General features: G+C 42.7%; 1 protein-coding gene across 1 annotated transcript in view; it reads right to left on the bottom strand.

Moving 5' to 3' along the window:
* Positions 1 to 1285: 1285 nt before the first annotated feature.
* Positions 1286 to 24987, bottom strand: part of LOC117883803 (NAD(P) transhydrogenase, mitochondrial-like) — a 74537-nt gene continuing 50835 nt past the window's right edge. Inside the window, exons 13-22 of the mRNA XM_034783567.1 lie at positions 24153 to 24298; positions 18481 to 18676; positions 16924 to 17157; positions 15358 to 15518; positions 14557 to 14736; positions 13414 to 13573; positions 8824 to 8905; positions 7489 to 7607; positions 4084 to 4199; positions 1286 to 1668 (exon numbers count right to left, since the gene is read on the bottom strand). Coding sequence (XP_034639458.1) covers positions 1516 to 1668; positions 4084 to 4199; positions 7489 to 7607; positions 8824 to 8905; positions 13414 to 13573; positions 14557 to 14736; positions 15358 to 15518; positions 16924 to 17157; positions 18481 to 18676; positions 24153 to 24298 — 1547 coding nt within the window. The 3' untranslated portion in view covers positions 1286 to 1515. The remainder of the gene's footprint in view (positions 1669 to 4083; positions 4200 to 7488; positions 7608 to 8823; positions 8906 to 13413; positions 13574 to 14556; positions 14737 to 15357; positions 15519 to 16923; positions 17158 to 18480; positions 18677 to 24152; positions 24299 to 24987) is intronic.

Below are 24987 nucleotides of genomic sequence, written 5' to 3' on the forward strand. Positions count from 1 at the left end.
AAAGCCGCGATCACGATCTGCGGCGGCAATTCGGCGGGAGGTCCTTCGCTCCGAGCGGGAGTGAGGGACCGTCTGCCGAATTGCCGCCGAATAGCTGGACGTGCCGCCCCTCTCCAGAGTGGCCACCCCAAGCACCTGCTTGCCAGGCTGGTGGCTGGAGCCGGCCCTGTTGTCACCAGTTTAGAGAAGCACATAAAGAAAAGCATTTTTTGTGTTGGGATACTCACATAAATAGTTCTGTCAAGAGTCTTCTGATATAAATTTCCAGTTCATCTGCTTTTTTACTTTACAGAATAGCACCTGGCAGCATGTAGGTTTGATAGATATTTCCTAGGAAAATCAATATGCATCTTATGCACATTTTGGAGCCCATCTAAATCTGTCTGCCATACACACTGTATGTCCAATGGTATAATCACGCATCCATGCTTGCCTTGATCTCAATGATCTGACCTGCATAGAGAGCTGTTAATTCACTTTTCCTAGAAATCTGTTGTTTGGTTGCCATGTCAATAGCATGAATGCTGCTTTGTGCTGCTGCTGCTGCTATTAGCATGGGTGTCTGGGCTTCCTTTATTCCAGTTAGTTCTGGAATCATTTTTAGAATAAATAGAGTATGGATGAAGCTCGCCCGGATTCAGAAGATGTAAGTCCCTCTGACTTATTTAGGCATCCATGTAAGTGGGGGAGTCTGCCAGCAGAATAGTTGGGTAGGGTATCTCAGCACCTCCTATACATCACTGAGGTGGTCTTTGTAATAGCCCAGCATGGAAGATGGCAGTGAGAGTGGGCAAAGTAAGAATCCTCAGGATCTGCACATACAGGAATGGAATGACCCAAGAAAGAGCTATGGATGAACTGTAGAGTGGAGTAGCAGGCATGGGAGGCTACACTGCTAACTCCAGGAGCCCTTGCCCCACATACCCACAAGCAATGGCAGATTACTCTGGCTATGTATGTGTGAAGTGCAGCTCAGCCTGCGATGCTATATGCAGTACTCATCCTGGTTCTTACCCAGAGGTGTAAAGGAGCAGTAGATACGTCCTCTACACAATAATGTCATTTAAAAAATAAAGCAAATATGTAAATCTTCCTGGTGCTATACTGAGGTTCACATTGATACTATTACAAAGCATTGTTTTGCACTACTATTCATTAGTAGGAGGATAAACCAAATATTTTCTGTGATCATTTCTGTCTCATTGAGCATAAAGAGAAGACAGAGAGAAAACCAAAGTGCTGTATCTGAGGCTGCAAGATTAGAGAAATAATTAATCTGCAACACCACGGGAGCAAAGTGTTTTTATTATTATTATTATTAAATACAGGGACTTACATTTGTGTGTACTAAGGCACATAAATCACCAATTAGTCTAAGAGCTAATTTGTTATGTTTGGATGCTCTTTTATTTTTGAAATGGTTGCATATAAATAAGGTGCTGGATACGCCTCCAAACTATTTACTGAAATATATAAATTATATCTAGTACCCTTTTACAATTCTGAATATCAGTGTTAATGAGTATAATACATTTCCCTAATCTTGCCTTGTAAAGCATCACATGTTTTCTTTGCATCCCCAAGCAGCATTGCAGTGTTAGGTTTGTAAAAAATGGGATTGTCAACTGCAGCATACCCAACTCCCAGTGTACGCTTCATGACGATGACCTGGCGGGGGGAAAATAGCAGCATGAAAGAATTAAATGAAATAAAAACTTTCAGTAGGTTCTCATGGAGGATGTAGTTAAAGTAATAGTTTTTAAAATAACATGTTACATATATTATACAATCTCAAATCTTGGCATGTATTAAATGCATTGGCTCAAACAAAATTGCATCCCAGCGATATTGGCATACATTTTATATTGACTTTTGCATGCCCATATCTAACTATTCTCAGACCTCACATTTATGTGCCACCTTCCATCCTGAAAGATTGTACTGTGGTTTAAACTGATAGAGAACTGAGCAAGAATCTCCTCCAGCTCTGCAGCCACCTGGAAGGCAGTGGCTGTTTAGCAGCACATGGAAAAACTAAAGGACAGTTAAGAAAAGCAAATTAAGAGCATTCAATACAATTGAAAGTGCAAGAGGAAATTAGGCAGGCAAAATGTAACTACCCAAATCAGCATTTGACCAAGACATGTTAATTTGCCTAATTTATGCTAACTGCCATTGGGTCTTTTAATGACTCCGTTTCATGTAACTGCCAAAGAACACTGGTTGAGATTCACAAAGGGGAGGAAAGGATTTAGCCATGAAATTCCCTAATCAGATGTGCAAAATCTCAAGCAGTACCTCCAGCATGACAGTGCTCCCTGACACTAGGCGTTGGATTCAACAGACTGGGAAAAGTGCTAAACTAAATTACCTTTTCCACAGCAGCTGGGTTTTGCCCCCTTAAATTATCCAGGTTCTGACCAGACCAACTTTGCTTCTGAGATCTAATATGATCACAGCACAAGCCAGTTTGACTGCAATAGTATTTCATTAAACAATAATCCATGTTGGATATGATGTAATGTGATACCCGAAACACTGTTAATTTTCTGGGTAAGGGCCAAAATCTGTTGCCAGATACGTGGTGTGTACTACTCTGAATGTGAGACATGCAGAGTAAAGTCAAACATATATTTTCTATAATTTATCTCATTAAACCTATCAAAATGATGCTTTCATATCCAGAGATGTTACTAACATTTTGCTTCTTAGGTGCATATTTCAACAATTAAAAATCGCTTGTTTCATGCAATTATTTACTGCATCTTAATGTTACCTGCATACAAACAATATCAAGTACCTTGTAAATGTTCTAACATTCCAATCTGAGATCAGAACTAAATCTTTACTGTGTGAGAACACAACCTGCTGGAATATTGTCTAACAGAAACATAACAAAACAAGCTTGGCATGTGCTGACTAACATGGAGATCTCAATTTTCCCCATATACTTGTCCACATTTTGCTGTGTTTTAAGAGGTTGCTTTTAATTCTAACATCTGTATGCCTGTCATTTAGTGCCGTCGTCATCTTCACCATACACCCCATCACCCAGTTTTTATATAATCTTAAATTGTGTTACATGCTAATGTCTATACTTGTACCAGTTTTATGGCTTTAAATAGCCATAGAACTTTTGAGAACATGAAGTTTGAATTAAAATGAGTTAGTTAACCTGTCTTATACATTGAATGGGTTATATTTAAGGCAATGAATTAAAAGTAGAATTTCAAAACTGGTTCTTTTCCTTTGTGGATGTGTCCATCAGATATGTGCTGCCATTTTTACCTGCCCTGAATTTTACCTTTAGATCTGAAATTCCCTCCCATACAGAATTTGCTGAAACCCCACACAGTTCACTGTGAACAGAGACACTGTGGATATAAAGTACATACCCAACACCATTGTCTGTGAATACAGCAGACCAGTGAGAGGAAAATTGAAAGCGAAAAGCTATGGGTTTGCAAATGTACACAAGCTTCTCATACACTAAGTCAAAGTTCTGCAGTCCCTTATACCTAGATCTGGTCAAATAATATAAAAATTTGTGAGTAATTTATTCAACAATAGATTTTTAGCTTTTGGGGAATATACTGAAACACAGCTTTTTGGAAGAAGATTTGGAACACTAATGAAGTGTATTTTGGCTCATTCTAAATTTTAAAAGCAAAATCCATTAAAGAAGAAATGCCTTTTAAATGCTATATAATCCAGGAGCCAATCCTGCTCTTTTTAAAGTCAATGACAAAACTCCCATTGGCATCAATGAGAGCAGGACAGAGCATCTCTTGTCAAATTAAGCATTTCACTGTAAGCTTAACCCTGCAGGGCTCATCATGTGGACCCTCCTGTTGAAATGACTGGGAATTCCATATCCAAATTGTCTGCAGAGTTGGGCCCGTCTTGTGTATCTGCCGTACACTGTTAGACAGATGCACCTACGTGCATACTCCTTGCATGTGTATTCAGAAAAAAACCTATCTTTGTCTTTAGTGCAAGTCAGCATTTCTCTTGAGAGACAGAGATACATTCCATAAACATACATTGTGCAGACTTCAGTCAACTTTGATTGTTTTTAAGTACCTGCTTAGCTTTCCAGACCTCCAGTACAGGCATGCCAGCAATAATAGAATTGGGATCTTCCTGTGCTGCAGAGTTTACTGTGTCATTTGCACCAATGACCAGAGCCAAGTCCGTTTCTGAGACAGAATAGAAATATGTTACAAATGTTTTAGAACTCGCAGCTGCCTTTCCTTTATCACAGCGACACCAAAACACACAAATCAACCATGCATTAAATGTTGATAGTTCACTGTTTACTCTAAATGAAAATAAGTTAGGCCCATCCATTTGTGTCAAACCCAGAACTGAATCTTGGCAGATACATGGGCTAATGAAAACGATTATAACCATGCACTGCTACAGGCTGGGGACCGACTGGCTAAGCAGCAGTTCTGCAGAAAAGGACCTGGGGATTACACTGGATGAGAAACTGGATATGAGTCAGCATTGTGCCCTTGTTGCCAAGAAGGCCAACAGCGGCAGTTGTCACATTTCAAGATCAATCAATTGTGGCATAGACTATCGGATATTACAATTATTTGTATGACACCTATTCTTTTTGCATCTAGGGTTTTTTTATTGTTGTTATCAGGGCATGAAGAGGTTGAAATTAGGGGATTATTCCTGTTGCAGGTCAAGTGATTTATGTGACCACCAGAATTCCAAGATGGCATTGTAGCTCCATCTATTCATTTCTGTACAATGTAAGGATCTAATTTTGAAAATATTCTTTCCCTTCCTTTCATCTCTCCATGTATAACTCCACTATTGCCTCCTGTCACAGCTTTTTTCTAAACTGCCTGGAGTTGTTTTACCTTGAAGCATTGCTGGAGCAGCAGTTTGACAGGGATAAGCTGCTAATTCATGGAAGTGACGTCAGTTCGCTTTCTTTTAAACACACACACAGAGGTACCAGTGTGTCCAACCCTGTGATCCATTGCACAGCCATAAAACATTACCTGATGGTGATGTCAGAGCATCAAAAACTACTTTGAGTAGCTGGCAGTGGGATCTCCTCTTATCTTCTAATATTGATGAAGCAAGTAGAATGCGTGTGGGGGATGCTGAAGTTGTGTGCTCAGGGCTTTAAGGGGTGGAGCATGCTCTCTGCGCAGTGCAGCTCACTGGGCATAAGTGGATGCTAACTGTGCTCAGTCACACTTCCAAGCCACTTGCCATCAGAGAGAGTGGGCATTTGTACTCAGTCTGCCTGTACTCAGTCTGCCTGCCTGTGTATGCAAGGGGAGGAGCTTCCTGCATCTTTCCTGGTTTACATATCCATGCTAGAGTTGCCAACTGTATACTCGTACAAAACAGAACACCCTTGCTCTGCCCCTTGCCCCGCCCTTTCTCCGAGGCCCTACCCCCGCTCACTACACCCCCCCCTTCCTCTGTCACTCACTCATTTTCACGAGGCTGCCTCAAGGGGTTGGGAGGTGGGAGGGGGCACTGGGGTGGGACTGGGGATGAGGGATTTGGGATGCAGGAGGGCGCTCCGGGCTGGGGAAGAGGGTTGGAGTGCAGAGGGGAGGTGGGATGGTTCTGACTGGGGGTGAAGGATCTGCGGTGGGGCTGAGGGGTTTGGGGTGTAGGATGGTGCTCTGGGCTGGGACTGAGGGGTTCAGAGGGTGGGAGAGAGATCAGGCTGGGGAAGACAGTTGAGAGCTCCGACTGGGGGTGTGGGGTCTAGGATGGGGCTGGGGATGAGGGCTTTGGGGTACAGGAGGGTGTTCTGGGCTGGGACTGAGGGGTTCAGAGGGCAGAAGGGGGATCAGGGCTGGGGCAGGAGGTTGGAGTGCAAGGGGGTGGTGAGGGCTCCGGCCAGTGGTTCAGGCTCTGGAGTGGGGCTGGGGGTACAGGAGGGTTCTTCGGGCTGGGACCAAGGAGTTTGGAGGGTGGGAGGGGGATCAGGGCTGTGGCAGGGGGTTGGGGCATGGGAGGGGGTCAGGGGTGCAAGTTCCAGGCAGCGCTTACTTCAACCTGCTCATGGAAGCAGCAGCATGTCCCCCCTCTGGCTCCTACACAGAAACGCAGCCAGGCAGTTTTGCGTGCTGTCCTGTCTGCAGGTGCCACCCCTGCAACTCCCATGCGCCATGGTTCCCAGCCAATGGGAGCTGTGAAGCTGGCTCTTGGGGCGGGGGCAGTGCATGGAACCCTCCGGCTGCCCCTACGCATAGGAGCCAGGGGGAACATGCTGCTGCTTCCGGGAGCCATGCTGAGGAAGAAGGGAAGTGGCACCAAAACTGGCAGCAGCCCTCCCTCCTGGTGAATCTTCCCTCCCCTGGGATTTAGGGGACCTGGCATATGTAAGGGGCAGTAATTTCTACCTCTCCACCCCAAATGTCAGCGAACCCAAAAGAAGGTTTTACCAGATATTAGAAAAGCACGAGTGTCCTACAACGAAATTGCATCTTGCAGACAGGGTGCTCTATGTATTTTGCCACTCCAAGCACGGCAGTGAGGCAGCCTTCGGCGGCACACCTGCGGGAGGTCCACCGGTCCCGCACCTTCAGCATACCCGCCACCGAATTGCTGCCGAAACCGTGGGACCAGCGGACCTCCCGCAAGCATGCCGCCGAAGGCAACCTGACTGCCGCCCTCACAGCAACCGGCAGGCCGCCCCCCGTGGCTTGCCGCCCCAGGCACGTGCATGATGCGCTGGTGCTTGGAGCCGCCCCTGCTTGCAGAGCAGCGCGTGCTCACTCATACTCCACTCACAATAATGGTAGTAGTGATACAAATTAATACTATGCCACTATTAAATAATACAAATGATCCTATATATAAGCAGTCTCTTCCCAGGCACTCTGAGTGATGATCTTTCATAATCACTATGGTATCAAATAGAATCAAAACATAAAAATACCCAAATACCCTCATAAAACCACAAACAGCAAGGGCAAAAAGGGGGCGGGGACTTGATATAGAAATCTGACATGAGGGTGGATTTTCAAAAGGACTCATTTTTGCCATAACTCTTCTCCCATAAAAGTCACTGCTACAACTCCCATTGACTGAATTGGGATCAGAGAGACTGACTTTAAACTCCCACCATACATCTGTTTGTCCAATATTCAGAATATCACATGGTTGCCTTTCCTGATACCCTTATCACTGACACAATACAGACACATATTTGATGAAAGAAGTCATATATTTTGCTCACTCTACAGCAAAATCCTAGTGGCTATTATGATTATCTATTAAGTAATGTCAGACATAGCTCGGCTTTTATATGAGTCAGACAAACCTTTAGTCTTATCTAGTCTTGATTCTGGTCTTTAAAAAGCATTACTGTCAACCCTTCTACCTACCAAAATACTGCCTGGGAATAAAATTATAGTCATTTGGCCTAACTAAAAGCAGAAAATAAAGTTAAAATATTTAGAATGGTTTGAATCTAAGCCATCATCTTTCATCCCTTACCTGGGAAATCTTCATTTATCTCATCCATTTCTAATACAACATCATAAGGTACACCGGCTTCTGCCAATAGTACATTCAGTTGTCCTGGCATACGGCCTGCTACAGGATGGATACCAAACCTGGAAACCAAGAAAGCAAAGAAACCAAGTCATGCTGAACTAATAAATGCCGACTGATAAATGTCAGCAATCCTCCACATGTGGAAGCAGTCCAGTTCCAGTACTTCATATACCTGAACCAGATGCAGAGAGAGAGCTATAAAATACTGGTCATGAAACTGCTACTTGAAACTGGGAAAGAGCAATTAATGTATCTGTCTGTAATCAGTACCAGAAAGGGAAAATTGAAACACTTACAGAACTCCTTTCACATCGGAAAGGTTAAAAATTAACTATGTAGTCATGGCATGTTATTTGGTGATTTCATTTAACACTTAAGCCATACCCCAGAATCTAAATCACTCATGAAGACTGTGTCATCTGCAGTGTGTGTATATACCACACAAGAATGGGATTAGAGCCTAGGACAAATGAAATAACACTTTAAACAGATATGTGGCTAAGGATTCGTTCCATTTTCTAATGCAGAGGTGGCTTATTGATACACATTCTTAATATGCACTTGCAAAAAAAAAAAAAAGCAACCACTGCTGGGGAAAAAAAGACTTTTCCAAGAATTTGACACAAGAATTGAAACACTTAATATTCTTGTCGAATATTAAGAAAATGAATGTCTGAATTCCAGAGGCTACTCAAATATTCATAGGCCTGGACTTCCCAACTGAATGCTATGGCAAACCTGAGCTCTGTCAGTACTGAGATCATATTCATGCTCTGTTTGCTGCTAGCAGACTTCCAGCACAGATGTTTTCCTGATTAATGTGGGGAGAGATTTTTCCCCTCACAGGGAATTTGTGTTTCTAATTTGCTTTGGTGTTTTTGAAAAATCCCACCCATATTTGCTATGAGAGAGCAACTCATTTTTAGAAATATCTATTAGCTCATTTGCGAACGTAAGTGTTTATTGGAGCCCCTAACCAAGGCACTCAAGTTTGAAAATTGAGCCTGTAGTATTGAATGGCAAAGTGTATTACCACGTGTATTACCACGGCATACTAAACATACTAAAGATTTCCTATTGAAGTTCTATCATTGCTTTTAATGTTTGATGTATAGTATTTGTCCTGGCCTATTTCAATGACAACATTGTGAACCAGATCCTTAGCTGGTATAAATCAGCATAGCTCCACTGAAATAAGAGCTGAGCTCCGTTGAAATCAATAGAGCCCTACTAGTTTATACCAGCTGAGGGTCTGGCTCACTATATGCAACTTACCTGACTTTCTTTCCTTGTTCATTAAGCATTTTCACCATGTCAGCAATGGGATACTGGGCCTTGGCTGCACAAAGACCCCAACCTAAACCATGAAAAACATGTCAGTGTTTTACAAAGGAAGCTTAGCATCCCTCAAAAAGCACCATAAAGGGCTCAATTAACCAGCATGTCTTCTGCATTAATGAATATTAGAAACCACAGTTACCGCACACGGTGCCAACAAAACTCATTTGCCTGGTGAAGATGACACAGAGTTAAAGGTCAAACTGAACTGCAAAGGGATACTTTAATATGGTCGTTTAATTCAATGGTAGCACTTAATGCAGGTTTCATTGTAAATTACATTGAAAAACGAAGAGTCCTGGCTACAGCTAACTCACTCTACAACCACCATATTCTGTTTACATATTACTGGTGGGGATGTGTGGGAAAGACGGCTTTTTGGTTTTCCAAGCTGAGTTTGCAGGATTGCCATTCAGGCAAAAACTATTTTCTAGCTTGTAAACTGAGCATTTTTGATATGGAGCCTGAGAAACAATATGTATGAGACCTCTACTGCCAATTTTACAAAATCACTGTCCAGATTGAACCACACATTTAGCCTACTAATACTCTCTGGGAGGTAGGGATCCATCAGCCCTACTTTTGCACATGGAGAGATTAAATCACAGAGAAGTTAACTTTCTGGCTCAGGACCACACAGCAACTGAGCGGCAGAGAAAGGAACTAGGGAGACCAGATGTCCCGATTTTATAGGGACAGTCCCGATTTTGGGGTCTTTTTCTTATGGCTCCTATTACCCCTCCCCCCACACACACACATACACCTCCTGTCCCAATTTTTCACACTTGCTGTCTGGTCATCCTAACAGGAACTGAACTGAGATCTCCTGATTCCAGTCCTTTCTCTAAGCCAGTGTTTCCCAAATTTGGGACACTGCTTGTGTAGGGAAAGTCCCTGGTGGGCCGGGCTGGTTTGTTTACCTGCCACATCTGCAGGTTCGGCCAATCGTGGCTCCCACTGGCCGCGGTTCGCTGCTGCAGGCCAATGAGAGCTGCTGGAAGCGGCATGGGCTGAGGGACGTACTGGCCGCTGCTTCCAGCAGCTCCCATTGGCCTGCAGCAGCGAACCATGGCCAGTGGGAGCCGCGATCGGCCAAACCTGTGGACACGGCAGGTAAACAAACTGGCCCAGCCCGCCAGGGGCTTTCCCTAAACAAGCAGTGTCCTAAGTTTGGGAAACACTGCTCTAAGCACTAAACGCCTTGTCCCAAATTTTCAATTGCTCTTGTCTACTGGTGCAAAGCAGCAGTAAACCAGAGATAAGGCCACTGTAGAATTCCCATGTGTAGCAAATGTGGCCAGGACAAAAGTAGATAAAAGGCATAGACAGGGAGCTGTGGAAACCAGTTGATTCCCAGCTGTCAGAATAGCCCATGGGAGCTGTTGTCCAACAGTTGGTGGCCTCAGGAAGAAATTGGGAGGGCCAAGAGGTGGCTTAAAGCCTTACTTCCCCAACTTCTGGTCAGGTCAGACAAAGCCCAGGACCTGATCCACTGCCTCCCAGGGGTATCGGCCACAGCTGTAATGATCTTCTCGATGCACACACTGTATGAATCATTAGAAAAACTTACCATTGTCATCATATAGCTTATGCAGCATTAAATCCAAAGCAGACAACTGAGGGACATTTTATTTAAATCACCCACATCCCAGACTCTGATTAGAAAGAACCAAGAGATCCTTATTTAATACTGCACACTGCTATAATCAGAATTCATACTCGTGTTCCAAATAAAGTCTCCAAATCCCATAAGACAAATTTCTTTAAGCTCCCGGGGAGGAGAATATAAACATCTTGACCAACAACAAATATTTAGGGCTATGAGCATTAAGGGCCTAATTTTCAAATGTTGCTGCAAAAATAAACAATGGCCTTTACTGTTATTCTTTGAATAATATTTTTTTTCTTAAAAACAACATATTTGGATGGGGGACACTCAGGCAGTCCCCTTCCTTCTCCCCACTTTATCCCTCCTCATTACAGAGGCCCCTCGTCAGGATGAACCATCCATCTGGCTAAGAAGGGCTGCTTGCAGCTGCATCTAGAGCCAGCCAACTGTACTCCTGGGTCAGTCGTAGGGGTTTGCTTGAGTGCAATGCTAGGTGTGTGCAACATTTCTAACCTCTGCAACCCAGAGAGCGAGGGACTGAGCCCAACACCCAAACTCAGATTCCAGATGAGCTGCCAAGTAAAGGGTTGGCGCGCTAACAAACATTCAATCCCTGCAGGCAATCCGACACACAATAGCCATTTTAGTTAAGGATTTTTTCCCCTACATATTTGGGACCAAGGCCTTATGTTGTTAATACACATTCATAAAACACACTAACTTTTTGTAGTTTACTGCAATGAAAGAAGAATTTGATATGGCATATTTAAATCCACAGGACAGGATGTCCTGCAGCTAGGAGATGAGTGAAGAATGCGTCCTGATCTCAAGACATGTTTGCCACACATCGTTACACTGGCAGAGTTAAAAATTGCCTAAAACTTTGTACAACTGGTTTTTGGGGTTTTTTTGGTTGGTGGTTGTTGTTATGGAAAATTTGAAATGAATTAACATCTGGCCACATAATGAATTCAATGGGAGATTACCCTGAGTAAAGTCTGCAGGAATTGGCTTATTAATTTTAAGGAATTTAGTAGCTAGAAATTACTTTTCTTTTATAAGTATTTGGGGAAAAGTAAAATCTCTGAAGTAACTGAAAATCCCACAATATTGGTGCCATAATGATAGCACCATCCAGAGCGTGCAAAGTCCAACTCAGGACAAGTCTGCTTTTACACTCAGGGTTTGTATCCCCAGTTTTCTCGACCTTTGAGGCATTCTGCCATGTCACTATTTTTTCATTGAGGAGGACAGACAGGACTCCCTTCAGAGCCCATAGGACAGTGGCAGATTTAGAGTTAATGGGGCCCTTGGCACAGCTTCATTTTTGCGCCCCCCCCCCCCTCGGGACACAGCCAAGAAAAAGAACATTCTGTCTTATTCCCCCCCCTCCCCCCCGTTTTTCATTTTTTTTCTTCTTCATTTTCCTCCTATATTATAAGTAATGGAAAGTAAATGAAAATAAAGTGAGGTACCTTGATTGGGGCAGGGAATTGGGGTGCAAAAGGAGGTGTGGGGGGTGGGCTCTGGGAGAAAGTTAGGGTGCAGGGTGCAGGCTCTAGGCTGGGGTAGGGGGTTGGAGGGCAGAAGGGGGCAGCGGGGCGGCGTTTACCTTGGGCAGCATGGTTCCCAAAGTGATGGGCACACACATCCCCCTCCGGCAGCCGCTCCTAAGCGGGGGGTTCCCGGCCAATGGGAGCTGTGGAATCAGCACTCGGGGTGGGGACAGCACATGGAGACACCCCCTAACCTCCCAGGGCTGCAGGGACATGCTGGCCATTTCCAGGAATGAAGCGGCGCGGAGGGAGGGAGGCAGAGTGGGCAGGGAGCTGCCTTAACCCTGCTGCTGGCACGTCTCTGCACACCCCTTGGGGTAGGGTGACCAGATGTCCTGATTTTATAGGGACAGTCCCGATATTTGGGTTTTTTTCTTATATAGGCTCCTATTACCTCTCACCCCCTGTCCCGATTTTTCACACTTGCTGTCTGGTCACCCTACCTTGGGGAGAGAAGGGCAGCGGGTTTCTGTGTGCTGCCCGGGGTGGGGGCAGCACACGGAGCTGCCTCCTGCCCCACCAGGGGTGTGCAGAGACGTGCCAGCAGCCAGCTGCTTCCGGGAGCTACGTGGGGCCACCGGCCATGGAATTCAGGCATCCTGCTTGCCTGAGCCCTGCTGCGCCGCTGGTCGGGACTCGGGGGCAGGTTGTTAGATATTTGTCCTGCGTTTTGGGTGCCCCCCCTGTTGTTGGGGGCCCCGTGCCACCACATGGTTTGTTTCATGGTAAATCTGCTCCTGCCATAGGAGCTACTATTCTGTAAAGTGAGGCATTCATTCATGAGGGTTTAACCATCACTGGTTGGTCTGATTCTGATCACTTCCAATAGGGTAAATCAGAAGTAAATCCACTGAATTCAGGGATGGGTGGGTGAGATTCTGTGTCCTGCAATGTGCAGGAGGTCAGACTCGATAATCATGATGGTCTCTTCTGACCTTAAAGTCTATGAGTCTATGAGAATTCAGTGTCATGAAATGGTGTAAAACTGGTGAAATCAGACCCTCTGTCCATGCAGACCTGAGGACGAGATGGATCTTTTTTCCTAAATGGCCCTGTAATGTATTTGGTGCTTTTTAACAAATCAGCTTAGGCTTTTTAATACCAATGAGATGTAGATTACATTATCTTCTTGTTTCTTTCCCCCAGTTTAGCAAGCTTTTTCCATGCATAGAATATCAATTTTTAAATCCCCACAAGAATCTTTAACTTTCCTAGCTAGACTCCCTTATTCTTTCATAGATGTTTTATCAGTCATAATTTCTGCTCATTCCTTTAACTAACTAAGCAGAATGTTGTGCAATAACTGAGTTATCCTGACAAGCGCATGACTGAATAAGCATACAAAAATATCTGAACTCTTACCAGGGGTAATGATGACAGAGTTAGCTTCCTTTATCATTTCAATGGCTTGGTCAATTCCGACTTCGGTATGTGTTCCAACAATTTCCATAGGTTTCCCGCCACCCGTAGAAGATGTACCAAATCCACCCAAAATCACATTGGGCAAAGACCTATTCATGGCCTAAGTGGGAAGACATGAAATGAGTGCATTGGTCAAAAGCAATAGTTCTGATTACATTCAGAGAACCCCAAAATAAACAGTGCATTTAATGGGAATCCTCATGTCGTTTGTTTGGAAAGGCAAGCTGCATTATTGTTCAGCTCATTAAAGTGTACTTTAACAAGACTCCGAAGACGATGCAGCAATGGTTCAATAGTTCAATATTCTATTTGGAAAGCTCCAGTATCCCACTTGGCATATAACCCATACATTTTGAACAAAGCTTTTCAGATGTGCCTTTGAGAAATTCTTATGTTTTTCAGTCATGTTCTAACCATTTTTCTTTTCACAACGCCACAAAAGCATTGATTTGTTTAAAGAACTTCTCCCCTCTTGCTCATTATAAAACAGCACGTTGCCTCAAAATCAGTCACTGGGTGAGATTTTTCATTGCAGATTCTTTGGTCCTTGTCAAAATGCTGACTGACAGTACCGGGCTCACAAAGCAAACCATACTACTTCTTACTTCATTTTTTAAAGTAAGGTTAGATGACGGATTGACAATGCTAGAGACTGTTTATTCAGAGACCACGTACAGTGCAGGCAGCAGCAGTGCAAGTTTCCCCATACTACAATCCCACCAATCTGACATGGAAGGGTCACATCTAACAGTGAGAGTAATTTAGCATCCAGGCCAATACTGGTGCCAGGCAGTGCCAGTTGTGGTAGTGGTTTCTGAGATCTCTAGGAACTGGAGTGAGATCACCAGTTGCTCTTTGCATCTAAACCCTATGCGTACCACATCCTAATTCTAAAAGCCCACCAAATAGTCATCAGACCCGCAATAACTTTTGATTATTTATGACCAGTTTGAACTGGATTTAAACTAGCAATTGATCAGTTGGGCCATCCAGTCTCTTTTTAAGAAGTTCCCGCAGTAGAAGCTCCAGACTTGTTTCACCAAAGTCAGCATGTTAGCCCAAGTACATAGGTTGCCATCTTACCACACACATGATGTAAGAGAGAATCGCTCCAGAGGACCCAATCAAGGCACCAACAATTGTCATCAGGTTGTTATCAAGAAGGAATCCTTCTGCACACAAAGCCCATCCAGAATAGCTGTTCAATACAGTGATGACCACAGGCATATCTGCACCACCAATAGCTGCCGTAAGCGTGACTCCCTGCAATTGAATAGACACCACGGAAAGAAAAACTAATGGAAACTCACATTTAAAGAATGACATTATTACTAACCTGTTAATTAAAAAACAAAACAAACAAACCATCCAATACCTGAGTACAAGAACTTGGCTATTTCATGATTATCTGTTATACATAATGGGTCTGATTCTGTGAGGAGCTGAGCACTCTGAATTCTCATTTACACAATAGGAGCTGAACCCATTCAGCATCTCACAGGATTGGACACTTACTCTCTTTCCAAAACATCTTTCCAAAACCAGATCATATTTATAGCAGTGGTTTGGAGTATAGGATTACATATACATCTGACTAGACAAACAATAGCTTGTTTTACTGAACTGCCCTTAGCTAAAATGTTTTGGATCCTTGCACTACGGTTTCTGGGATCCTGCAGCGATTTGTTATGGAATTTCTATAGGGCACCATAAATATTTTGCATAGTGCTTTGAGGAGTGCTCACAATTACACCAAATTTTTCAGCTGATGTGCAGAGCTTCTATTTTCCTGGCATTCAGCAGAAGCTGCAGATGAATGCAAGAACTTTATATTTCTTTTGTTTGCATTGAAAGGATTCAGAGAGTGCTTTCTTGTGTGCTTACCATGATTGAGGAAAGTCCTGAAACACCAAGAAGACAGGCCATGCCGGTAGTGTAGCTTGGGTCCAGCATAAACAGCCCCATACCACCCACTGACGCTGCCAGCAACCCGCCATTCAAGTAATGGCGACCAGGTAGAAGGAGCGGCGCTGAGTTCAATAAACCTGGAATCAAACACTAAGGTGTTAACAATTCAGTCATTTTATGATATAAACATTTTTAAATGTTAAAGTACAGGAACCCCAAAGAAGCTATCAGCGCAGGTACAGAATCAGAAGCCCAAAGATGCTGGTTCCACAGTGGATCAATTTATCTAAAGGAAAGTTTGGCCCATTGGAGACACAAGGCAGAGGATCAGTTGTTTGGAGCTCCCTACTTCCCAGCAGCTCTTATTCAACTCTCAGCTCCCAGGAACGGGTCTTTTTCCACATATGAGTGTACAGCCTTCGGGCAACCCTCCAGCCCTATTGGCTATCCTGTCTCTGTCATTGAGGGGTCTGCCCGGTCAACAGTCTTTGAGGATGGGAGTTCCTCTCAATTATCAGTTTTCTGGGAGAGCAGTTCACATGCACCAGTCCCTGGTTTTACCCAGCCAGGGTCATCCTGAAGCCTCTTCAGCTCCCTGGCTGGCAACACAGTTTCCCATTTCAGCTGTGAGCCAAGGAAGCATGTTTGGCCCTAAATGTCAGCTAAGAGAGATCCTGCCATCAGACTGCTTCCCCAAACAGCCACATCAGGATTTTTCATACTCAGTGATTCCCTTGACATCATTCCTATCATTATATGAAATGGGATGTGGCAGACAGCAACAGAGCAGCTTCCCATGTAGTAGGATCACTCTGCCACTGCTAATGGGGACCAAATACTTGTCTGGAATAAGAAGCCTCAGTGACTATTTATCCTTGAAAACTATTTTGGACTGAACAGGACCCCCAGCATTTGGTCTTTAAGTCATTATTTCTATAGTTACTGGTCATGCTACTACTGCAGATGAACCTTTTTGGACTTGAATTGTACCACATCAACACTGTTATTCAAACTCATATTTTTACATGTATATCTTGTGTGTCTTTAGTATGCCATGCACCATGAAATGGTTTGTTTATTTTTCACAAGTGTTAAATTACTGAGCAATTTGATTCATTTTTATGGCCATAATCCTCGCACTTCACTCTGGAGTAGCTTTTCATTGCCATATTGGAACTAAGAAAATAATGGGTCCAGATATAGTCTACAGGAGCTCTTACCACATTTTCTATGACCCCTATTTGTCCTCCTTTAGTCCTTGCTACATCTGAGGGAGTGTAAACAAGCACTCGTTCTCCCTCTGGAAATTTACAGGAGAGGATTCGTTGAAAGCTGTCACCAATAACAATCTAATATAATCTTTTGGCCACCTAATCCCACCAAACTTGTCAAAATAACTCTGTTGTAAAAGAATGTGATTTTGGAAAGGACCTGAAAGTTAGCTACCCAGTTCCCACTGGAAGTAGCACTTCACTCCCATAGAAACCTTTGGAAATCCCATCCTAAATTATTTAACGTGACATAGAGCAAAGAAGAAAGTACCTTGCAGTTTTCCATAAGCCACTAACGAACCACTGAAGGTTACACCCCCAATGTAGGTGCCCAAATATGCCACAGTTTTGAGAACACTGGCAGAAGGGTGAACATCGAGGTGTGGATATTCGATCATATACTCAGCAATACATGTAAGAACTGCTGCCAACCCAACCAGACTGTGAAATGCAGCTACAAGCTGTGGAAGGTCAGAGATTTCAATCCGTTTCGCAACTGTGAGACCTGTAAAATGAAATGATTTAGATCCAAGATTAAAGAATTGTATTGTATTTCATCCTCTCTTGAAGTATAAACAGGCAGTTAAGCAACAGAGGACTGTTTTCTTTCTTATGTTGTTTTTCTTTTTGTGCAATACAATAGAAACATAATAGTTGTAGGAAATTATAACCTAATTTAAATCTCCTCCAAAAATATATTGCAAGAACATTCTGAGACAACAGACTAAAAGAAACAGAGCCAGATTGGGGCTTTGAAGCCACAACCTCTTCCTTGGGGAGGGGATGCTGCTGGCGCATCAGTCATATCTCCCAGATGTATTCTGCCTACAGGGAGCAGGCAAGCAAAATGCCCCTGGAGGCTCTGGGAGAGCACACTGCGTTCTCATTCACAAGCTGGGAATGCTCTTTCCCACCATTCCTACTGTCAGGCCTCCAACTCCCATGTTCCTTGGAGATTACAACTCCCAAAGTTCCATTCCTTCTGGGCTGAAATGTGGAACAGAGCAGGGCTGGATTTCTACCCTGCCACAAGGGTCAGCATACCCTGTTATAAGGATCCTTTGTGGCTACACAGGTATGGCCACCACTGAAGATTAGTAAACCCTCTGCCAGGCCCAAGATCTGGCATTACAGTTCTAGTAGTCCTGACTACAGACCAATCATTCAAAGATATTGTGATCCAGGAACATACTTGCTAATCCTTCTCCCCTCACCCTATTAATTATATTATTATTATTATCAAAACTATTAGCAATAAGAACATTTGGGAGAGGCATAAGTAACGAATAGGAGGATTTTAAATTTTCCTGATTGTGCTCTCCACTGCTTTTTGGAATTACATGAAGGGAAATTTCAACTGAAAAACATTTACTGCAGGGTTGTCTGTAGTGAGACTTTCAGGATTCCAAACAAGGCCACGAAAGGTAATCTAGGAGGCTCTGGAAAATGGGGAAAGGAACCTCTGGGAAATACTGTAATCATAAACTCTATAACGACAGCCACCATTTTGAGCTATGGTTACTATTTCCTTTGATTGTAACTTGCCAGCAAGTGCATATTCAGGTAAAATACTTCCTAGAAATAAAAAGTATGTTTTAAGCTTAAGCCATGTGACCAAATTTAAAAACAATTTATAAGCTTTGTACATATCTGCTTCACCATCTTAAGTTCTCCTCTTAGTCAAGATTGCCACCTTTAGGCATTAATGCACTTTCCAAATGTATTTTCTCATCCTATTATAAATAAAGAATTATTCATTGGTTAATAAACCACTAATGAATGCGGTATGAAGTCAGGCTACATGAATTGTACAATGTGTTGTACATACCTATTGTACCACCCATTGCCATGGCAGCAGACATCTGAGCGAGTACTTCTGGTGATGGGTTCAGTGCTCCTAGTGTAGCTGCTACACCACCAGCCACCCCAATCATACCTAGGGCATTGCCAAGTCTAGAAGTGTTCTGACTAGACAATCCTGCCAGTGCACCAACACAGCAAAGACCTGAGCCCAAATATATCATCTGTAAAACAATGCAAAAGTTAATATGTAGTGCACAGCATTACTGCACATCCGTCTTCTCTCCTGGTAGAAGATAAGGGTGTTGCAAAACCTCCAGGATCCCCAGCTAGAGTAGGGGGAGGGGAAGTTTCAATGCCAAGAGTTTATGGTTTAAGATATGAAAGATTTCTTCTTTGCATATTAGTGGAGGAGTCCAGTTTGTTCAACCCCAGGTGCTGAAACTTCCCTAAGTTGTCTCCTTTCGATTCTCCATTCCTGTATTTCTCTGTCACATCACTCTGCAAACATTGCAGCGGTGACACTGACTAAACTTCTCAAATACACAGCCTTAATCCCCAGTGACATATATTTAAGTACATATTTTTGGTTATTTCCATAACCTTGCACTACTATTTTCTTGCATTAGTCGTCATTGCCCTGCCATTGTGACTCATCTTCAAGTGTGTATGTGTGTGGGTTCTTACTACTCTCTCCCTAGAGTAACAAACTAATAACACATTAGTTCAAGCTTAAAGTAATTTAGTATAATTATCTTTGCTAGATTTACCATCTTTTACATTGGATGTGTTTTTAAATGGTTTTAATCAGCAGTTTCTTTGTGTGGGGAAGAAACACATTTTATCGAATCAGTCATTTAAACTGCATTTTAGAGATTGTAATGCTATGAGATCATTCCCATTGATTTTCTGTTACTTTGATTCTTAAGTGTTTTGATTCACAAAATGTTCTGAAATCCCTACATGATGATGCATTTATAAATAACATGTGGTGTTCTTTCTTGTGTTTGAAAAGCACATGGTGATTTTATTTCACAGCACAAAAGCTCAATGTTACTTTTTTCCCCACCTGTATTACTGAATCCATTGATAATCATGAATCTAAAACAATGCGACAATGACAAAAAGAATATAGGCTGCATACCCACCATTCTCTAATCACCTCGTAACCAATGAAGCTAAGACATTCCATACCCCCCTCATAAAAGCCCAGAAAGGTCATCACAAGATCTTTTGCTTGCTGTACTTTTCAAGAACTGTTCAAAGGGGCTTTTCAAAAATGGAAATCCAAAGAGCTAAATGTGGCAGAAGTAGAGCTGACATGTAACAGTGTTATGAATACTGAGATGTAACAATTTTATGAACATTATATGTGACTGGGTCAGGGAGGGCAAGTTACTGTGTAGGGTTGTAAGATTTTCCTCTATGGAACTGTTGATCTAACTTATATTGTGCTGTGGGAAGGAACACAATGGCTTCCCAGAGAAGAAAACCCATGCACACACTTGAAAGACAATGGGCAAAATTATCAGCTTCAAGGACCAGGCATCATGTCGCCAAAGAAGATGCAAGCTTGTTGTGCCAGGCTTGGAACATGGAGATCAAACAGTCAAAAGCCTTCCAGGGTTAGGGGGGATGGCAAGGGGAGGAGGGAGGCTTGACAGAATGACAGTATGACAGAGAGAAAGACTTGTGGAGGGAATCTAAAGAAATTGGGCCTTCCCCAGATCCAGGAAATGGTAGGCCTTAGGAGGAAAACCTGATATGCGTGCAGTCTGTTTTATTATTATTATTATTTAGACATGTTTTCCCTGAAATGCTTTTGTTCTAAATAAATGATACTTTGCTTTAAGGAGGCTGCTTGATAACTGAATACCACTGTTAATGTCCTGGCAGGAACAGAACTGCAGGGTCTGGCATAAGTCAGACCTGCTCAGGTAAATCATAGTTAATACCATGGGACTGCAACCCAGGGCCCGATCTGAGATGGGACAATCATGTGATTCCTCTCCAAGAGACAGGCAATGGCATGAGGCCTAGAGAAGGTGTGCTTGGAGAGTCCAGGAGGGGTCAGTTCGCCCAGGAATTATGACAATGAGATCCCCTACAAAAGACACATATCCAAAATGCTCTTTCCAAGCTGGGAGAAACAAAAGGGTAGTCAAAAATGGGATTATCATAAATGGAGGGTCTCATAAATGGTCTGCAATACTGTGATAGGTTGCTTTCTGCACTAGCTACGGGTTGCTGCAAGCCATTCTGATTTGTCAGGACAGTGCCCAGATAGCTATACAAGGGAGAAGGAGAGAAAATACTGAGAGTAAATATTTCTAAAGGCCATTTACCCTAGTAAGCGTAGCCAACAGGGGCGCTTGCAGGCATGTCAAAGAAGGGTGCAGAAATATGTCGACTAAACAATGCTTTGTTCGTACAAAATGCTTTTCTGGGATTCAGGAATGATTAGCTTTAAAGAGACCTTTTCCACCAAACAACTGCCAAAGCATTGCAAATGGACCTGTTTGCCATTCATCTAAATCAATAGCTGAAGCTGACAACCACCTGTCATAGATTATTTTTTGCAGGTTATTACTATAAATGTGACTACATAATATCATAATTAGGATCCAGGCAACAGGCTATAAGGACTAGCACTAAAATAGTTTGAATGGTGTCCGTTTGGGCTGCACATTCAGGTTTGCAGCTCTATTAGAAAGTACCAGATAATTCTCCTTCTAGAATCCTATCCGTAACCCCTACAGACATCCTACTTTTTCAAATATGTTACTATTTGGGAAACACCTAATGGCCACATTTTAAATGGGTGCAGTTCCTCTGACTTCAATAGAGTTTTGCCTATTTACACCAGCAGAGAATTTGGCCCAATGTCTTTCTAACTATTGGCCTGGTCCTTGTGGTGTTAGGTCCAAATCCAGGAAGCAGACAAATAAATCAGTAGCTCAGTGTATCTAGAAAATAAGCTATAAACATCCACTACTGTTCCCAGTTCTTCTTCTGCTCTGTAGCTCAGCAAGATGTTTATTAGATATTACATTTTTACTATCAGCACTCTTTGGTGTATTATTTCCTGGAGTCAATTGTATTGTTTAATTCCTTTAACAGAAGTATTAGGTATCCTAGACTATTAGTTTAGTATAGCTTCAAAGAATGGGGTCCCAATGAAAAACTATCCCTGATACAGCTGTTTGGGAAATAAGCTCTATTACTTTGCCTAGTGACTGCTAAATGACCTTCTGATAAATTCCAGGATATTTATCAGCTTCCTTTCCTGAAATGGTTTTGTTTAAAGTACTTTAAAGAATTAATGAAAATTGATACCTCAGTTTCTCCAGATTTTTGGTGATGATCACCTTTGTGGGTGGAGGGAAGTCCTAAGGGTTAGTAAGAGTGGACCAGTTCAATTCTGTTAGGGGTTCTGATTACTATCAGGCCATTTGCTTCACAAAATACTTTCTTTCTGTGTCTTCAGCAACCATAGCTTGCTGCTTAGACTATCTCAGAAACGAAATGATGACTCAGCTTATGGTGTCTGTATTTAGAATAACAGCTAAGAATTTGGAGGTGAATTAGAATCATAGGGTTAGAAGGGACCACAAGGGTCATCTAGTCTAAGCCCCTGTCAAGATGCAGGATTTGTTGTGTTTAATCCATCCAAGACAGCTGGTTATCCAGCCTCCTTTGAAAACCTCCAGTGAAGGAGCTTCAACAACCTCTCTAGGCAGTCTGTTCCATTCTCCTACTGTCATTACAGTTAGGAAGTTTTCTCCGAGGTTCAATCTAAATCTGCTATGCTGTAGTTTGAACCATTGCCTCTTGTTCTGCCCTCTGTGGCAAAAGAGAACAACTTTTTTCCATCTTTTTTATGGCAGCCTATCAAATATTTGAAGACCACTATCATATCCCCCTTAATCTCCTCTTTTCCAAACTGAACATACCCAGTTACTTCAGCCTTTGCTCATCTGGTTTGCATTCCATCCCTTTGATCAACTTTGTCACTCGCTGCTGGATCCTTTCCAGTTTCTCTACATCCTTTCTACACATTGCTGACCAAAATTGGACACAGTACACCAACTGATGCCTAGCCAGTGCCCAGTAGAGTGGTACCACCACCTCCCGTGACTCGCATGCTATGCCTCTGTTAATGCAGCCTAAAATAGCATTGGCTTTTTTTTGCAACCGCACCCAATTGCTGATTCATGTTGAGGTTGTGATCCACGACAACGCCCAGTACTTCTCAGCAGTGCTGGTGCCAACCCAGTTATCTCCCATTCTGTATTTGTGCATTTGGTTTTTCTTTCCTAAGTGTAGCACCTTACATTTGTCTTTGTTGAGTTTCATTTTGTTGTCTATAGCCCAGTTCTCCAATTTATCAAGATCTCTTGAATTTCCAAAGTATTTGCAACTCCCCCAGCTTTGTGTCAAATGCAAACCTGATCAGTATGCTGTCTAGTCCTACTGCCAAGTCATTAATAAAGATGTTAGAAAAAAAATGTGTATGTGTGAGTTTTAAAAAAAAGTTTGTTGAAATAGTAAATCTTTTAAGAAGCTTAATTCAACTGCACAAGCAGAACTGCATTGTCTATCCAGTTTAAATGTAAGCTCCTTGGGCTAGAGACCTTCTATACCTTTATGCCTATAAACTGCCACGCATTCTCAAGGTGCTCAGCAAATAGTAAATAATAATCATTTTAAAAAAGAGAGCAGGAGGGTTTCTTACTAAAGCAGAAAGAACCTGTTCAAAGAGTTCACAGAAATTCTGTCTTCCAAATCTTGCCAGGACAGCACGATGAACCTCTCAACCAATGCAGAAACACTACTGTCATGCCAAGGCAAGTAACTGATTCTGTGGGGTCCCTGCAAGTACATATATTCTTTAGGTCACCAGTTTTGCTCACTCCAGTTGATGAGTCGATTGAAGAATTTCTTCTTGCAAAGAGCTACGTCTAAAGATTCTGTTCTACACAACAAGAGCACATTCTGAGGTTTGTTATAGAGGAGGTAGTTATGTTTTGTGTTGCTAGGATGCTGGGAAATGATGTAAAGTGCAGTCTGTGATTTTTGTGACTATAAAAAAGCGATTCAGAAAAGCCAGTATTGAACAGTATTACGTCTACCACCGTCTACTTCAGAAATTCCATGCTGTATTTCAACAAACTTTTTTTTTAAACTCACACATGCACAGTTTTTTCCCTGTAAGGTGACACAGTAACTTGATTGTATTTCACCTTCCTTAAGAAACTCATGAAAGGACAAATAGACCATCATGGAATGGAAATGCAGAGCCAAATTCTGCGGTCTTTTATTGAATGAAATGAGTTTTGCTCGAATAAGGACTGTGGGATACAGAAAGGCTATAAAACTGTTTTCTCCTCGCTCTTAGTGGTGGACAGCTTACTAGGAAACCAGAGAGTCCATCATCCAGTGAAAAGGAATGGAGAATATTGGCCCATGTAAGTCAATAGTTTGGCCAATACTAAAAAGTAGGGGCTCAATTCTGCAAATACTGAGCCACGTACCTATTATTGTGAATAGCCCCTTACTATATATACTGGTAACTATTAAGGCCAGCAGTATTTGCAGAATCAGGCCCTTCATTTATTTAGCTTTGCTAGCACAACTGAGCCTAGCTGCTTAGATTGCTAACTTGATAACTGAGCAAAATAAATCTGAATGTTGCCTGACCTGTTCAATGTTATATCCACTGGCAAGAGAGGCACCATATCCTCCAACAAACACTGCTCCAGGGAGGAGATAGAGATAATTATATTCCGGTGGGTCTGTAGGTCGTTTGAACATATCCAGCATTCGTTGTGTAATTAAGAAACCGCCTGTTGGGAAATATATGTTTGAACTGTAAGACTAAGAAGACAGGAGTCCTTGCATGTACATTCCTATAAATAAAAACCACTCCTTTACAGTAGGTGAGGGTTACCTCTGTATTATGTTTGCATTCTGCAAACTATTTTGGTTGCAAATTTATCTCAAATGTGGTTAGCAAACTGCCTTCTCTTCTGTCCCTTGCAGAACTAGAATATTCAGTTCTGTTAATAAACTGCTGTGTTTTTTTAATAAGATTTTTCAGCATCAAACTTACTGCTCTGAAGGCCAAATCATCCCACCTCCCTCTTTCCTCTGAGGTCACATTGGATGCAGCAGGACTACTGTAATCCTACAGTGCAAAGGGAAGTGGAGAGGATTCTGGGAGGCCATGCATGGGACCTACACACCCTGCACACTACAAAGCTGAACTCCACAATGTAGTAGAAGTTTGGAGACTTGGGTAGGGGCAGGCCATGGAAGGGACTGGTGGGCCTGGGAGTTTGAGAATCCATTGGCTATTCCACAGACCTGCAGAGTTAGATAAAACGAGCAGCAGAGAGTACTGCAATCTTGAGACTGCAATAGAAATCATGAACCAGCTCTTCTGCTGCCCCAATTCCTTCCTCTGCAGCGATGGCATGAATGCCCAACCCTGTTACACAGGCTGTACAGCTGGTACAAGATTTGCCTGTCAGTG

The sequence above is a fragment of the Trachemys scripta genome, chromosome 10, assembly GCF_013100865.1.
Source record: "Trachemys scripta elegans isolate TJP31775 chromosome 10, CAS_Tse_1.0, whole genome shotgun sequence".
NCBI classification, from domain to species: Eukaryota; Metazoa; Chordata; order Testudines; family Emydidae; genus Trachemys; species Trachemys scripta.